This window comes from Tursiops truncatus, chromosome 11 (genome assembly GCF_011762595.2).
Source record: "Tursiops truncatus isolate mTurTru1 chromosome 11, mTurTru1.mat.Y, whole genome shotgun sequence".
Classification (NCBI taxonomy): Eukaryota; Metazoa; Chordata; class Mammalia; order Artiodactyla; family Delphinidae; genus Tursiops; species Tursiops truncatus.
Window position 1 is genome coordinate 24905423 of NC_047044.1, and position 18085 is coordinate 24923507.

The following is an 18085-nucleotide window of genomic DNA, read 5'->3' on the forward strand; positions in this document are numbered from 1 at the left end:
TGACAAGGGGTATCTTGAGTTGATCTATGTTGAATACAGTAAAGCCTCATTGGTTCAGGCTCTATTAACTTGAAATAGGTGACCATTTGGGTACTTAATGTTTACTTCTCTAGTCATTTCTTCATAAATAGGACAAAGTTTTATCATGCAGTTGTGATTGTAAGAATGATCAAAGCGTTTAAAAACATTTCAAGTAAACACATGGCTTTAGAAACACTCGTTTATATAATCATCCACTTTTTCTTTATGTAATCCACTTTCTTCTGTAATTTGTTCATTTCCTAAAAGGTTCTAATAGACACCACTGACTGGCTTCCAGGGCTGTAAACAACAAAAATAATAGTGACAGCAAACATTTATTGAAAGCTATAGATTTTTTTATACATTTGTAATGTGAAGAATCAAAAACTTTAAAACTTTTTAAAAAATTACATTATTGGATTTGGTCAAAATGCATCCATTACAAGAAGGTCCCTATACTTGTGTACAAAATGACAAGTCCTGAGCTCTGCTGTGAAGCTCTATTGCAAGGGTTGAGAAGAAAACAGAAGAACACTCCTCCTCAGAGGAACCTAATGCATTCGAAGAGCATCTAGAAAGACACACTGTGTGGGGAAAAGAAAAACTATTTGCTTATTATAGATGGCTACATTTTAGCTTAGTTTGTGGCATTTGACTTGGATTTCCCACTCCCCCCCGCAATTTTCAGTAAATATAGTTTAAGAATTGAAATTTGAAAAGTAGAAGCACAATTGGAATTTTAAGCCATGTCTACCTATTTGCCAATCTGCATTTCCCCACAAAGGCATTTCTGTGATACTCCATCATATTAATCTGCAGAATATGTATAGAAAATCTTTGTGAAGTAATTTAATCCTTTGAGATTATCATCACAAATGGTTTACTTGCTTATACGTCCAGGTGCACATGTTAAAATAAGTGAATCCTCTGGGTTTTTCAAGTGGATAAACAAAATACAGAAATAGATTTAAGTGACATCATTCTGGTAAACTACTAAGGTATTTTAACTTTTAATATAACTGTATTGACTTAAACAGTAGAACAGTGTGCTCTTTCCTTACAGATCAATCATTTTTTATAGATGACTTTTCCTTTAGCTATAACATAATCAATTAATTCGTGATGGCCTCCAAACTGGTAAATCAAATGCTCCCATCTAGAAAGAAATCAAACATAAACGGATACAAGTCAAAATTATCACTCTGTCAATAAATGCTAATTTCAAAATACATTCTCTAAAAATTTTTTTACACTTAGTAGTTAATATTTGGGCTTTTTAAAAAATGGTAGAGTACTATGATAATTAGTCTATGATAAATCCAATATTGTTTAATGATATTAAGTATTTGATCTTAAAATATTTGATTCACATTAGAACAATGACTCGAGATCAGTGCTTCTCAAACTTTAGCATGTATCTTTTTCACCTAGAAGACTTTTTAAGACAGAGATGCTAGGCCCACTCCTGGAGTTTCTGGTTTGGTAGACTGTCCAAGAGGCCTGAGAAGTTGCATTTCCAACAAATTCTCAGAGGATGCCCTTGCTGCTGGGACTGCACTTTGAGAACCACTGTTCTGGGCTAGCAGTTGGCAAACTGTGGTCTGTGGGCCAAATCAGGCCTGCTGCTTGCTTTTTATTGTTCTTGAGCTAAGATAGTCTTGTTTGGGGTTTTCTAAATTAGGACTTAAAATGAAAAACAAAGACAATAATATTCTGTGACATAAAAATTATATAAAATTCAAATTTCAATGTCCATAAATAAAGTGTTATTGGAACAGTAAAAAAAAAAAAAAATTTGCTTCAGTTAAATGATGCATGAGTGGTAACACCAGCATCACTCTCGATAGAGACAATGGCTTATGACCCTTGAGAGTAGAATTATGATGGAGACACTCTCTTCTGTTGAACATGAGGTCCAAGGCCTGGCAGAGGCTTGCTAGGGTCCAGACACCATAGGATTCACAACTTTAAGATTTAGAACAATAAAACTCAACTTGTTACTCTGGAGGCCCAGGAGGCAGCAGGCTGTGAGTGAGTAATACAAAACAAGAGGCAGGAAAACTGAAGCAAGGCTTTTGGGATCCAGCAGGAATGAGAAGTCAGAGAGGTAAAGAATCAGAACCAGGATGACAAGCCAGAGCTGGGACCTGTGTGGCCCAACACAAGCAGAAAAGGTCAGAACCCAAGAAGAAAAACAAACACAGGCCAGAGGGCACAAGTCCAAAGTCCAGGTAAACAGAGCAGAAACCTGGAGATCTACGAAAGATATAAGATGGATGAAGAGACCAGAAAAGTTGGTCTACCCTGCAGTTTAGGACCTGGAGGGAGACTTTTTGCTTAGAAAGGGGTGACACTAAGAAGACTGGGTAGCTGCTGAGCTTATACAGAGCCTGACACTAATAATCAGTGGAAAAGGGATTTAAACCAAGTCTCCATATTACAGTGGGCATACAATAACATGGCTCAGCTGGGAGAACACGCACCTGGATGAATTGATGATAATGAGATCTCCCCGTTTGCCTACTTCCAAAGATCCATGAGTGTGAGATTTTCCCAGCGCATAAGCGGCATTGATGGTGGCAGCGGCCAAGGCCTCGGGCATGGACATTCTCATGTTCACACAGGCCAGATGCATGACCATCGGCTAAGACGGGAAAAGAAAAGCATTGGAGGAAAGCAACAAAACGGCAGCTGCCACCTAGGACATTTCTCAACACAGCACAACAAATAATGATAGTTAAATGTATAAGTGGAGCTGGCTAAATCAGTATGAGAAAAGTGACATTTACATTTACACGTAAAGATCCTTATGCTTTGGGAAAGATTCGTTTATTATAGAGATTACTTACCCACCCACCCCCTATATGTATTTAATATTTTTTATTACTTTTCAAGGCCACTTACTGTGTACGATGAAGCTCATCTCCACATTTACTTACTAAAACTTACTAAACTTCCTTGAGCTTATGCAATTCTGAGAGGGGAAATAGGTTACTGTAAAACCACAAGGCCCAGAGGCTGCATCAAAGCATAGTATCAATAGAACCTTCTCCTTCTCTCTCAGCCTGGAGGCATTCAAGTGGCACAGAAATACCCAATTACACTGCTGTCCACACTCTTTTCTTGTTTCACAGGAAAATCTTTTCAGATCTTTGAAACATTTTAACAGTTAGTGAAATATTTTTAAATTATTTATATGCTTCGTAGAAGTTTCATAGACTATGAAAGGCACATTAAAAATAATTACCATTGCAAAACAATACGCATTAGGGTTGAAATCGCTGCCCAGAGCGACTATTACCCCTTCATCTAACATTTTCCTGGCTCGAGGTTGCTTCAGTCTAAGGAGAGGGAAAAAAATGATGTCAGTCTCTAGAAGTGGAACTTTTGAAGAACAGATGTTCAGAGTTGAAGCAGACTTAAAGATATCCAACCCCTTCGTGTTCTGGAAGAAGAAACAGAAACTCAAGCTTAAGCGATTAGTGGTGGCGTCCAGCAGAAGCCCAGGACTCCTGATTTTTATCAGCCTGCTTTTGAAATCACTTGGCTGTGGCTAGCTTTTTAAATTTGGGATTATCATGACAATCTTTATATATATTCAGAGATTGTTGCAAAGGAAGAAAACTTAAAATTGTTTTCAAATGTAATAAACTTTTTTTGACTCCCAAATATAAACAATGAGGTTTAAATAATGCTTTTTAAATTAACATTTTACAATTTTTTGTTCATATCTCTCCCTCTCCTTTTTTTTGGGAGGGAGAGGGGGTCTCAAACATTATTATAGGTCCTTTAAATTTTTGAAGGCCCAAGAAACTAATATGTAATATATTTGTGCTTCTTCCTGGATTGGGTATCTCCCTGACCTCCTTACAAGCTTTTTGTTTGTTTGTTTGTTTTTGTTTTTGCGGTACGTGGGCCTCTCACTGTTGTGGCCTCTCCCGTCGCGGAGCACAGGCTCCGGACGCACAGGCTCAGTGGCCATGGCTCACAGGCCCAGCTTCTCCGCGGCATGTGGCATCTTCGCGGACTGGGGCACGAACCGTGTCCCCTGTATCGGCAGGCGGACTCTCAACCACTGCGCCACCAGGGAAGCCCTTGCGAGCTTTTTAAAGTAACTGCTCTAAGAGGAAGTTCAGAGGCCTGCCTATCACCAGGTTTTACTGGAACAAACAGTTAATTTTCCTGGCAGGTTGGGCTTTCTCAGACAGGTATTCTAAGGGGGCCTGGGCTCATTCTAGGGAGGCATCCTGGAGCTGTTAGAAACTATGCCAGTGTTTGTTCAAGTCTTATAATGTTGGGGAAGGTGGGTGAATAAAATCATTTGTGCTAAGAACCTGTAGGTTTATAGGCAAGATTGAGGCTTAGTGGAGAGAGGGGCTCAGAGGAGCCTGAATGAAGTTTGGTCAAGGAGAGACCTCCGCTGGAAAGCCTTCCCAGTCACCTTGTTGGCCCTCATTTCCTCTGGCTGCCCCAGCACCCCACACCCCTCCGTTTTAGAAACAATAGCTATTGTTTCATGACAATGATAGTGGACTGGTACTCAGCCATTATGAACCTGTACTGCCCAGGAGCTGTCTTTAAATAAAGCTGCTGAGGGTAACCCTGACCCCTCCTTTGAGACCCTACTCTAGCCTTAAGTTCAATTTGATTGATCGGTTGGTTGTAAAGTATTAAGACTATTACACCTGCCCCTCTGCTGGCAAGTCCAGCAGGGGCTAAGGATCACTGAAAGGATTATTTCTTTTTCTTATAATTTGTCCCAGCACCCAGTCCTGTCTCTGGCTAATTAATATTTTTGATTGAATGAATGAATGATACTGTTATATTCTAGGAGTGTACTAAATATGGCAAAGAATGGAATAACTTTATTATTAATAATAATTATATTAATTATTAATAATAATTCTGTGCTCAGAGTAGGTTCTCTTTATGTTTTATACAAAGTCCACCGAAGTTTGGCATTCGAGGCTCCCCACAAACTGAGCCCACACTTCTTTAAGGCCCTCTTTCTCATCCCTGCCCTACCCAATACTGCACTCGAACCACTGGGGTTTTCTATTTGTACATTTCTGAGTCTGCCGTTCTCCTTGCCTAGAATATCCACCCCTCCCTGAAATGCATTCATATTCCCAGGCCCAGCTCACCTCTCACCCACCCATGCTCACTTTCCCTGGTCACTCAGCCAGAAGTGATTATCCTTTTCATTACCTCTATAGGTATTACTGTCTATTCATTTATCATGTTTCATATGCTTAGACTGCAAATTCCGTGAAGGACCATGTGTGTCTTATTCACCATTGTGTCTCTAGTACCAGAGTGCCTGGTATTAACAGCTGATTGATTATGTTTTGTTAAAGGAATTCTTTAATTTTTTATTATTGTGTTTTCATTGCACCTCAGTTTTATTTTCTCCCCAAAATACAGGGACTTCTTGGCAGCTTCAATGAAAAGCATATGGTATCTAACACATGGAGATCAGTAACACTTGCCTGGTCATTAATTCAGCCAGAGTCATTCTAAAACCATCCCATTAGTGAAAACTCTGTGCCAGGTACTAAAGCCTCAGAGTCATCCTTGAGTCATTTCTCACAGTCCACATCCCACCCATCAGAAAATCTTGTTGGCTCCCCCTTAAAACTATATCCAGAATCCAACTCATTTTTATATCCCTCTGCTACCACCTTGGATCCAAGTCACCATCATTGCTTGCTAGGATATTTGTTAAGACCATCCTAACTGGCTTTCCTGCTTCTACCCTCAAGCCCCTTAAAATATATTCTCTTCCTAGCAGCCAGAGGGATGTTTTAGAAAAATAAGTTAGATCGTGTCGCCGTGCTTTGAACCACTCTCAGTGGCTTCCCGTGGGCTTGCTGTCTGCACCATGAACTCAGCCCTTCAAGAACTGCCCCTCTTTCTGGCCTCGTCTCCTATCTCTCCCTGCCTGGCTTGTGCCTCTCTGGCCTCACTCTTGCTGTTCCTCAAATACTCTCAGTGCATTTCTACCACTGCACTCACCATCCATCCACTCAGAACACTCTTCTAGTTATCCCGGCTCCTTCCCCCAGATATGGCTTGCTCCCTCACTTCCTGGAGGTCTCTGCCCAAATGTCCCCTCCTCCAAAAGCCTTCCCTGACCACCCTAAAAACACAGCACCCTCCCCTCAAACACTCTCTATCCTCTTGTCTCACCTGGATTGTTTTCACAGCACCAAGCATCACCTGACATTTTCTATGTTCGTTGGTCGGTTTGCACATTGTCTGTCTCTCCCCATTAGAATGTAAGCTCCTTGAGGACAAGACTCTGTTTTACTTGTGGCTGGATCCACAGTGCCTAGAACAGTGCCTGACAAGTAGTGGGCCCCCAACACACGTGTTGAATACAGAAATTAATCAAGGATTGGGGGTACAGAGGTGACACTTGCCCTTGTAGCATTCCCAGTCTACGACAGGCAGTTTCCAGGACCACTTAAAATAGTGTTTCTCTGCTAGGACAATGCATGAGAGAGGTTGGTGAAGCAGAGGTACAGAGTGAGGAAAGGGTAGATGTTAAAATTTCCCTGCCGGTAACTCTGACGGCCTCCCCTCCCTTTCCCGAACTACTTAAGGAGGAAAAATATATGTATGTACAAGGCAGTAAAATTATAAAGGGGGCTCCAGATAAACTAAGGCGAATGTGTCCTGAATAAATTTAAATATTATACACAAAGATGCATAAAATAATGATTAAAAGAAGCCCTTGAGTGGCATAAGGCAATGGTTATTCTGGAAATGAGAGTCAAGAGAGTTCAGGGCGCAGCGGGGAAACCTGCAGGTTCCTCCTGATGGAGAGATCAGAGAAATACAGAAACAGAGAAGCCAGAGAAGAGCGTGGCTTTCTCTTTGGTTGCCCCTGTCATCCAAACAGGATGTTAAACCCATCTTGTGGTGATGGCACGTGGCAGCGGCCACTGGCATAGGGACAAAGTGCAGACTTTTAATGCTGAACTGCCCTCCAGCACCGCAGGTCTCAGATTTTTGCTCTGTCTTAAGAGATTCAAGGTGAGTTAAAGGAATCCTTTTCTTTTGTAAAAACTTATTCCTTGGGTGGTGGAAAGTTAACCAGATTAAGTCTTGATTGATGACTCTGATGACTACTGAGATTTGCAAGAAAAGCAGCTGATCATACTGAGAATAGTTATTAATGGATATTTCCTGACGGTAACCTACATTATGTCTACTCTTTAAGAGAATAGTAATAAGAGAAATGTATAATATTTTATATATATAGGTGTATAAAATCATAATAAATTTGAAAAAAGCACTGCAATATTCCTTTCTTCTCCCTTATAAAAGTTACTTGAACCTGTTTTTCCAATCCCTCAGGCAGAGTTTCTCAATCGCAGCACAATTAATGTCTTGGACTGGATGATTCTTTGTTGTAGAAGGTTTTTCCGTGCACTGTAGGATATTTAGCAACATCTCTGGCCTCTACCCACTAGATGCCAGTGACACTCCCTAGTTGTGACAACCAAAAATGTCTCCAGGTACTGTCAAATATCCCCTGAGGAGCAAAATCACTCCAACTTTGAGAACCACTGTCCTAAGGCCATAACTGCGGAATCACGCCCCTCCCCACAAAAAACCATGTATCACAACCGCAGAGAAAGCACCCAGTCCTAAGAGGAAATCAACTGCCTCTTGAACGCTGGACCTTCTGACCACAACTTCGGTGGCTGTCATGGAAGTGGTTCAATGAGTCAGGAGACCTCAGGTCTCATATTTGAACTGGAGCAATGGCCGTGATAAAAGATGGACTACACGGACTCAATCCATTGAGGGCACACAGCCAAATCCCTGGGGAGATGCCACAAAATATACTTAGACATCTCCTCTTTCCTCCCACTCCCAGGATTTATGAGGATTATGGTCCCCACTCGTATCCTCTTAGAAAGCAGCTCATTCAGATTCAGAATACTGTGAAATATCCCTAATATCTTATGCATAAGTATAAAGCCTTTAAAGTATAAAGCCTATATCACTATTTTCTAATTATAAAAGTAATACATATTGATTTTTAATTGGAGAATTCCAAAAATGAGGAAGAAAGAAAATGAAAGCGCCACTCTCGCCAGTAATCCCACCACTCAAACACAATTCGGGTCTAAGCTCCCTCCTCAGGGTAATTCATTACAAATATCATACCAGTATTAGCATCTTCCATGAGCTAAGTTTTCCTGATCTGCATTTTTTTTTTTTTTTTTTTTTGCGGTACGCGGGCCTCTCGCTGCTGTGGCCTCTCCCGTTGCGGAGCACAGGCTCCGGACGCGCAGGCTCAGCGGCCATGGCTCACGGGCCCAGCCACTCCACGGCATGTGGGATCTTCCCGGACCGGGGCACGAACCCGTGTCCCCAGCATCGGCAGGCGGACTCGCAACCGCTGCGCCACCAGGGAAGCCCCTGATCTGCATTTTTAAGGGATTTGTAAGGGTGATGAATATTTGGGCATCTTGGAAGTTTGTGTCTCCACAGCTTATACTTGCAGCTCTCATGCTGGGGGGAGGAACAACCTCACCTCAGCATGTAGGCCGTGGTGGGCAGGAGGACAGCAGAGCACCTGGCCGCTGCCATGGCAGCAATGCCTTCATCACTCACTTCTTCCAGGTGACTGATTGCCTGGGCTCCCAGTTCCACCCCGAGCTAAACAGAATGGGCAGAGAGACAGAGAGAAGTTTCACCAACAGCAACAACAAATCAATAACGTGCCAGCAAATGGTTTTCCTGCAAAAATAAACAGCACTCTATTATTAAGATTTCTTGCCAACTACCTCTCACGAGCACAAGCTCGGTGATCTGAAGTCGGCAGTGTGGTGAAGTGGATCCAGAGATATTTAGGAGGAGAATTGGGAGGACTTGCTGGTTGGCTGAAATGCAGTAGGTGAGGGGGAGGGAGGAGTCAAAATGATATCCAGGGTCTCGACTTAGGCAACAGATGGATAATGACGTCATTCATTGGGGCAGGAAACACGGGACAAGATTTGGACGTGATATTAAGAGATCATATTGAACGCGTGGTGGTCGAGACACATGTAGACTATCTACATCTGTATTTATGCCCCAAGGGCAGTTGTTTATGTAGCTCCAGGGCTTAGAGGAAAGAGCTAGACCCCCAACTGCAGGGATCTGGTGCGTCTTACTGCTGAATTCTCAGTGCCTAGAACAATGCCCGGCACACAGTAGATACTCAACTATTTGTAGAAAGCATGAATAAATTAATCTGGAAAAGACACATAGATGTGAAAATCCTCCTGTGGCTATTAATGGTATGCTCCACTAAAAGCCCTCTGGATGCTGCCACAGAAAGACCCTAGAAGCTACCTGTGAAATTAACAGACTGAGCTAGGGTGGCTTTGCGTGCCAATCAAAATAGGTTGTGAATTTAGTGAATGAGATCACAGAGGTACTTCTTTTTTCTACTAGTATCACCAGGAGGAAATAATAAAAGTAAATGATCAGCAAAAAAGTCTGCGATTCCAAGGCTCAACCGCACCAACCTGCAAATATCTCAAACAAGTTTCCCCATTCTCTATCTTTTCAGATGGTTACTCCTTCCTTTGAACAAACTCATTAAGTTTTCCACAGCACGAGGGTTGACAAAGGAAAAGCAAAAGGTCACCCATACCTCAGCAGCCTTCATTGGGTGGAGTTCATCCCCATGGAAGTTAATCTGTAACCCTATATCTTTCCCACTTTGAAGAATCCTTCTGGTGGAATCGAGATCAAAGACGCCCTTCTCACAGAACACATCTATATTGTCAACGTGTATTTCCCCATTTCTGCCAAGTTCCTTCAGCTTTGGGAGGTGGTTATTGATGATGTCATCAGCGGCTTCAGTAGCAGTTTTTCCTCTGAGGGAAGAAGAAAGTGAGATTACCGTGGGCAAGTGTTTTTTTTGTTTTTTTTTTTAAATTGGAGAAAGGGTTTTTTTGGCACTTGGAGAATCTGAGAAATTGTAGGTAAATGACCCCAAGCCTCAGAAAGGTAAAGAGAAGATCAAAGCTATAACTCAGGACTCTTAGCAATCCGGATGAGCCTACATAGCAGAGGTATTGATAAGACTTCTGTATACACTGACCCTACAGGCAGAGACTCAGATGGTTCATCCATTCTGGCACATCTGGGTTGCCTTTGGGAATGCCTGGCTGAAAAACTGAATCTTCTTGTCAAGGACACGTAGAGGACATCCTGGATGCTTCCTTGACAACCCAACCGTGAGCCCCTTATCTGGGCCAAGCTGTTTCTAGGAGCATCTGCCTAAGGCTTTCTGCCTCATCAGACATAGGGGAAGAAGATAGTAGGAGGCCCTGAAATTCTTTCTAAGATTCTGGGGTAGTTATATATGAGAAAGGTCTGGGCTTTTGAAGTCAGACACAGAGCTGCGCCACTTGCTAGCCGTATAACTTTGGACACATGATGTAGACGTCATTTGGCCTCCTCTGGGCCTCAGGCTTTATCTTCGGGGATCAGGATCAGACCTCAGAGGCTCACTGGCAGATGGAGAAATTTCCTGTAAAACTTTAGCCTTGTGTTTGGCACACAGAAGGCTCTCAGCAAAAACCATCTGGGTGGGTAGATAGAGGTGGGCTCTGAGGAGACACATACTTACATATGCTGTTTCTAATTCTCGAGACAACCATATAGGATAAGCGTGTTATTTAGCTGGTTTAAAGATAAGCAATTCATGTTCAGAAAAGTTAAGTGATCAAAACTTAACTCAAAATCACCCAGCTGGAAGTAGCTAAGCTAGACTCAAACCCAGGTCTGGTGTCCCTCCAAAGCCTGAGACTTTTCTGCCATGTCACATTGTCTTTCCTACTAAAAAAAAAAACAGACTATAATAGACAGGATAACCCAAAAGTCTTAGTGCAGTTTCAAGCCATAATAATTTCAGAAGTATAAATGCTAAAAACATACAACAAACATCATTGGAAATATTAAGTATTTATATTTCTTTTCTACTTAGTTCTGTAAATTTTTCATAATAATTTCAATGTTAATTTTTTTAGTTCCTTTGATTAAAGATGGTAAATGAAATATTAACATTAAAATTTTCTTTGTCAAAGTTCACAGAACTAAATAAATGTACACATTTTTTAATGATTAACCTTAAAAGATTTAATTAACTTATTAATATGACTTAATTAAATGGGCTATTTATGTGATTAAACCATTTTTGTAAGCCTGCAGCGTTTATTATCTAAGTTAGTTATCACAACTTAAAACTAAGACTTTGGAGATGCCTGAGAATTTTCAAGTCCTGGATTTCTTTTGGATCGTTTGGTTCTGGGACTGCAGGCTTTCTGATCTAGTAATTCCGGGATGGATGAGATGCAGATGCAGAAGGGGAGAGAATTCTCTACAGCAAATCCATACAGGAGGAACTTTCTAGGTAAAGAGGAAAGCTGAAAAAAACATTTACAGCATTAAAACAAGAATGTTTGCTGCTAAACAAGCAAACAGATGAACAAAAATAAAAACCTCCCTACGTCATCTTGACGTCAAGATTTGATCTACCTCCCACGGGGTGTTACTCAATTCCTGAAGTGCCTTTGGGCTCACTGTCATGGGAAACTATTTAAATTAATATCTGTCATTTTAAAGGACCTATCAGGGGAATTTCTTTTTGTTAACCAAGAGTTTTGAACATCTCCTCTTCCTTCACTATTAAGGGACTTGCAAACGAATGGGTCTGGTGGGGCCCGCCTTCCTAAACCCATGTGTGTGAGATGTCTGAAGGTTGGAATCAGAACACCTTTCCAAAGGCTCTACTGGTCCCTCTGCAAGAGCTAATGTGCTGGTGCACCTTCACTCCCTGGAGAACACAGCCCCACTTAGGCACCACATGAGCCCTTCTGCGTTCTCAGTACCCTGAGTTAAACCCCGGTCCCTTCGGCTGAGGTTACTTTGGCACCGAGTGAGCCCCGCAGTAAGTGGCTGAGATGCTGATGTCCAGCTCCCGCCGGGCGCGCTCAATCACGCGTAGCATCTTGAGCTCCGTCTCCAGGCTGAGGCCGTATCCGCTCTTGCACTCCACCAGCGTTGTCCCCGCCCTCATCATGCACCCAAGCCGCTGCTGGAAGGAACTGAACAGCTCCTCCTCCGAGGCCTGGCGCGTGCGCTCCACCGTGAAGTTGATCCCTCCTCCAGCCTGGTGGATATCCATGTATGTGGCTCCTGCCAACTGAACACACGGTTCACCCTTAGGTCTGCAAAATGCAGGGAGGTTGCAGGCAGCTCTACAGAACCTACGTACAGGGGTGATATTCGACATGACTGACAATCGATACGGCACAGGCACCAACCGATCAGGAAGGATGGTGGGGCACCATCCTTCTGGAAGTCCCTACTCTGCCAGGGTGGTGGGGAGTTGCAGGGGTCAGAGGTGTTTCAGGAAGGGACTGGGATGGCAGAAATGGGAGAGGTGGGGAGGACTTGGGGCCTCAGGCTAGCGACAGTTTACCAACAGGTACAAAAGTATTTCGGTATTTTAACAAGCCAGTCAGTCTCGGTGTGTACCAGCTAGTCTCGGTACCTATGAGAAAGCAAAGCTTAGGCGATTAGGGACCTCACTGTGGTTATTCAAGTCCCCACTAAGAGACCCAGAGCATTTCCACCCCTCAGTATCTGGCCACCTAGAGTTTCGGGCCTGACCTCTGTCACTCAAGCAAATAAAGAGGCTCTTTCTGGGATCCCACTGGACCCCTGTTACTCTGGGCAGCAGGGAGTGTGGTGCAAACAAAGTGTGCCCGCCTGCGGGGCTCCCTTAGTCACACCCTTCCCTTCTGTTCTTAATTCTGTCACGTTCAAGTTATTGCAAACTTGAGCTTTTAAGGAAAGTTTCAATGGTTTTATAATAAATGATCTTTGTTCATTTCGTGTTAAAAAAAAAAACAACAACACCTGATGGGTTTGGCCCTTTTTGCATCACTTTCTGCATCATCGAATGAGAGAATTGGACCGTAAATCTCTAAGGTTGATTTTTGGCTCTGAAATTCAGTGATTTAAGAAAGTCTTAAAAACAGTTCTAGATTGTTGAAAAAGGCAGACAATTTTTGAAGACATTTTTTCTTTTTCTGAAATAATCCAATTTAGCTGTTAGGCTGCCCAGGTTTTTAAAAAACAGTGTGAAGAAAAGACACGGAGGGAACAACCTGAAAAGGCTACGTACTGTAGGATTCCAAGTCTATGACATTCTGGAAAAGGCAAAACTATGGAGACAGTAGAAAGATCAGTGGTTGCCAGGGACTGGGGCGAGACAGGGATGAATAGGCAGAGCAGAGAAGATTTTTTGGGCAGTAAAATTACTCTGTATGATACTACAATGGTGGGGGCATGTCATTACACATTTGCCCAAACCTAAAGGATGCACAACACCAAGAGTCAACAGTCATGAAAGCTATCAACTCTGGGTGATGATGATGTGTCAATGTAGGTTCATCCACGGTAACAAATGTACCACTCTGGTCAGGGATGTTGAAAATGGAAAAGGCTGTGCTTTGGGCAGGGGGCAGGGAGCAGTGGTATATGGGAAATCTCTGTACCTTTCATTCAATTGTTCTGTGAACCTAAAACTACTCTAAAAAATAAAGTCTACTAAAAACAAGGAAATAAACAATGTGAAAATGGCTCAAACCAGGGATTTGAGGGTTGACTGCAGCCAATTAATGACTGACAAAGACTACAATTTATGTTTCTTAATAAGTTTCATTTTTCTGGAAAAAAAGTGGGAACAATATAAGACATTTTATTTTTGTGATTAATAATATGTTTTTCCAAGTTTGACCCCAATGAATGGTGATTTTCAAACTGTTTCCTGGAGTCCCTTCAAAGGCTACCAAGGGATGGAATGAGGAAAAGAAAAGAGAGGAGAAATTAGTGAGCAAAGCAGGTCAGCTCTATTTTAAAAGGAGGATTCGGCAGCTAAAACAGCTTGAAAACTATTATACTTGAAATGACTGACAGCCCTGGGCACAGTATAAAGATTTGGTACCAAGTTATAAATTGGTTAATTTTGTTGTCATTGATTTCCATAGTCCAAGCCAGTAAAAATATCCGTTAAAAAGACATGTAAACATTTGTTGTAAAGCCTAACAGCCTACAAACTCTAGAAAACCACGTCTATATTTGTGCTTTATTTTGATTTGCTATTGTTTATTGCAGTTACCTTCATCGCAAACTCATGAACTCTTTCACCAGCCCATACTGGATGTGTGTGTGCATCCACTAAACCTGTAATCAATAAATCAAATCACGTTTAAAGTTAAGAAACAGAAAGCACTTAGACAGCAGGCAGACTCTACTATACAGTTCTTAGGAAAGCACGATGGTGGTCAGCCATCTTGGAGGAGGGTGGAGAAGGGAGAATTTGTCTGAGTGGTTCCAAGAAGACTCCCTGCATGGTTGGTCTAGAAGGCTCTAATGGAGGAGGGTGACTCAACATGATGAAAATATCCCCTAAAGAAATACAGCTCCTTTTGCCCAATAAATCCATGCTCACCAAGCAACCTTTTAAAACAGGATGTCAAATCTATTAGCTGAGCAAAACCAAGGAAGAATCTGGGTGTGAAAAAGAATAATACTATCCCTACCCTCAACTTTGAGCAGGAAAAGTATAAAATCAGAAAGATGAATCTTTCTTTAAGAAAGAAAAATATTTTAATTAAAGAGAAACTATAAAATGGTCACTTGAAACTTTTGTTTATCCCAGTACAATTTGGTAAAGTCCATCCTTCCAGAACATTCAAAGTGCCTTATAGATTAAATGGCTCATTAGTGGTTCTGATCGGAGTAAAATCAAAAGTCCCTACCATATATTCTCTACCATATTCTGCTCTTTCTCCTGAGGTTTCACCCTGACTTTCTCTCCTGACCCCCAAGGGCCAGATAGTAGAAGCTCTGTCAGATGCGCACAGCACACAAGTATAAATCCTAGCCTCTGTGTTTGCGCAGAACTCAAAATTTGTGAAATTTGTTTCAGAGGATTACATAAAGCCATAAAACATAGAAAATGTAGGAGATAATGGTTAATAAACTGATTCTGTTATCAATCACTGAAGATACAAATGAACTTCAATGAAATCTCTAGGGTTTCTTGGTTTATGTTTTTTCACCTGGAGATGGGTCCTTTGTTTCATACTCTATACAAATTTAGAGTATATTCTGGAATTACAGAGAGCAATTTGCTCTCTTTGCCTCCCCTATGCCATGGATTAATGAAATTCTTCCAACAGCTTTTGAACCCAAGCCCAGCACAGCTGGTTCTCTTCAACATATGAGTGGGAAGAAGTGGAGTGAATGAATGGGTGTGACTCCCAGCTTGCCCTTCACCTGTTTAGACATCTTGGGTAAGATATTTCCCCCCTAAACATCAGTGTTCTAATCTGCAATGTGTAGATAATGATACTTACCTTCCAGGGCAGTTCGGTTTCATTCAACATGAAAGTGCGTTTGTAAAGCAGCTAGACATTTACTAGTAGAAATTCAATAAATGGTAGCTATTATATTTTCATATCATTGTGAAACCTTGTTTAAAACAAGCTACTACTCTTCCTCTTTACACTACTAAAACTGCTTTCAGGGCTTTACTGAAAAAGAGGTTAATACCTGGCAAGATGCATTTCCCGGAACAGTCAATTCTTTCTTGAAATGTTTCTTCTGAAAACTGTTTTTGGATAGCATCAGCAGGACCGATGGCTTTTATGAACCCATCTCTGAAAAAAAAATCAAGAAATTATGACTAACTTTGGGGAAAATATTGACCAATGATCACATTATTGATGCCTTTTGGTGTCAGTCAATATTTATTGTATTTCCTTCTCGAGTGTGTGTCTTTGGAAATTGACTCTAGCCACATGCAAGGCAAAAAGTCAAATCAGGTGTAGCAGAGATTGCTAATTGTTCCCCAAGATCAATGTTCCCTTTTCCCACAGTGCTAGATTCCTAAATTTTAGCTGGAGGCATGACCACCCAGAATAAAGACCACCTTTCCGCATCTCCCATCAGCCAGGTGTGGCCACGTGACTAAGTTCTAGCCAATAGGATCATTTTCTCTGCCTACTTCCTACTGGCTGGAATGTAGACACCATAATGAGAGATGGCACAGCAATCCTGGATGCTGGAGTGCCTGTGAGCAAGAGGGCAGTGCTCAGCTGAGCAAGACAGTAGGGGTCGGGTCTGGATCCTCCGTGGAGTACGGCCATCAACTAGCTCTAGGTTCCTACATCCATGCAATTCTGTTAACTCATTTTAACAAGTTTTTGACAGTAACACTGGGAATGTTTTTATTTCTTTGTTAATTAAAAACAAACACACACAGAGTCCCTAAAAGCTGGGCTCTTACACAACCCTAAGCAGATTCAGATAAGGGATGAGACTTGTGTAATCGCAGTGCCATGGGCTCTCCAATTCAGATGGGCACCCAACCCCCATTACCACTCCAAGTCCACCCTTCCAAACTTCGGCTGTTCTTTTATTCTCAGAAGTGTAAATGAAAATAACTGAAAATGTCCTCTCTTTCTGGTGTCTGAATCTTAATTATCTATCACCCCAAACCATCGCCATCTGAACGTTTTCTGTGGTTCTCAAGCTTTGGGGTGCAGACAAAGTGGGTGGGAGACGTGCTTTGTAAAAATTCAGATCTCAGAACTCCACCCATAGAGATCCTGATTCAAAAGACCTGGGGATAGGTGGGGACTGGGTGGAGGGGATTGGATGAAGGTAGTCAAAATGTACAAACTTCCAATTATAAGATAAATAAGTACTAGGGATGTAATGTACAGCATGATAAATATAATGAACACTGCTGTATGTTACTTATGAAAGTTGTTCAAAGAATAAGTCTTAGGAGTTCTGGTCACAAGGAAAAAATTTTTTTCTACTTCTTTGAATTTGTATCTATATGAGAGGATGGATGTTCACTATACTTACTGGTAATCATTTCAAGATGTATGTAAGTCAAATCGTGCTGTTCACCTTAAATCTATACAGTGCTGTATGCCAATTATATCTCAAGAAAACTTGAAAAAAGAAAAAAGATCTGGGGATGGGGGGGCGGCATCAGAAGTCTGTCTTTAAAAAAAAAAAATCTCAGGCCGTCTGAGTCAGGTGGTCCCCCGTCCGCACTTCAAGAAGCATTGGAGAGAACCCCTACGCCTTCAGATTGCTGCAATTATATTTTATCAGCAGAAGCGGGATCTTGACGCTCCCCAGTGGGATGTGCAGCTTGAGAGAGGTTTCTTCAACTGAATGACAACCGGAGGCGGCCAAATACATTAGCAACAGGCGCCTAAAAGGCAGGCGTGCCAATGACTCCCTGGGTGCGAAAAGGCTGTTACCGCGTTCCCCTCCACAGCGCACAAGTTACAGAAAGAGTACCAAACTGGGCCTTGGCTGACCAGTGCCCCACAGCACACGACCCGGGTCGCCCGCAGCTCCAGAGCGCGCGGCCACTTACGTGCCCACCACCAGGCTGGCGCCCTCCAGCACCGCCAGGCTGCGCAGCGCGTCCCGCGCCAGGAAGCGCTCGCCGCGGGCGCACACCAGCACCACTTGCCGCGCGTTCTCCAGCAGGAGGCGGTGGCCGTCCGCCATGTCGCTGCGCACCGCAGGTCTAGCAGAGGCTGTGCGGCTCCTGCCGCTGGCGGCCGGCGGTAGAGGGGACAAGTCCGCAGGCGGCGCCGCCCCGGGGCCAGCAAGGAGGGGCGGGGCGGGGGCGGGCGCTCGTAGCAGCTGCCAGTCCAGACCGCCGGGGATGCGCGCCTCCCCCCACTACGAACCGGCAAGAAGAGTACCAGCAACGAGAATGATGATTAGTAATAAACGTTATAATGGAATCTTCTCTTTCCTGTTCGCTTTGTTCATGCTCTGGGTAAATGTGGTAGAGAGTCCTGTCCCTACTTTACAGGTAAGGAAACTGCGGCTCTGCGGAGGGGAGAGAGAAAGGCGGGCTGCGACGATCACGTGACCTGGCGGAAAGGAGTCACCGAGGGCGAGGGGGCCCGGAGTGGGCAGAATCGGGGAGGAGGGGGAC

At 42.8% G+C, this 18085-nt stretch overlaps 1 protein-coding gene across 2 annotated transcripts; it reads right to left on the minus strand.

Moving 5' to 3' along the window:
- Positions 1-337: 337 nt before the first annotated feature.
- AMDHD1 (amidohydrolase domain containing 1) lies at positions 338-17992 on the minus strand. 2 transcript variants are annotated; one of them, XM_004325924.4, is made up of 9 exons: positions 17510-17985; positions 15661-15767; positions 14222-14286; positions 11961-12238; positions 9680-9905; positions 8573-8697; positions 3269-3362; positions 2505-2665; positions 338-1177 (listed from the first exon to the last, which is right to left on the minus strand). In XM_004325924.4, the coding sequence occupies exons 1-9, from the start codon at positions 17644-17646 to the stop codon at positions 1090-1092; spliced, it is 1281 nt and encodes a 426-aa protein (XP_004325972.1). In that variant the 5' UTR covers positions 17647-17985; the 3' UTR covers positions 338-1089. The 2 variants fall into 2 exon arrangements, with proteins under 2 accessions (XP_004325972.1, XP_073644436.1); XM_073788335.1 differs by lacking the exons at positions 3269-3362; positions 8573-8697 and having other exon boundaries at positions 17510-17992.
- Positions 17993-18085: the final 93 nt, after the last annotated feature.

Bases quoted from the DNA above. Each gene is read 5' to 3' on its own strand.
- AMDHD1 (XM_004325924.4), bottom strand. From the start codon at position 17,646: ATGGCGGACGGCCACCGCCTCCTGCTGGAGAACGCGCGGCAAGTGGTG. The intron at 15,768-17,509 runs GTAAGTGGCCGC...TTTTTTTTTCAG, and splicing joins GCCAGCCTGGTGGTGGGCAC to AGATGGGTTCATAAAAGCCA. The intron at 3,363-8,572 runs GTGAGGTTGTTC...CCCTCTCCTTAG, and splicing joins ACCACGGCCTACATGCTGAG to ACTGAAGCAACCTCGAGCCA.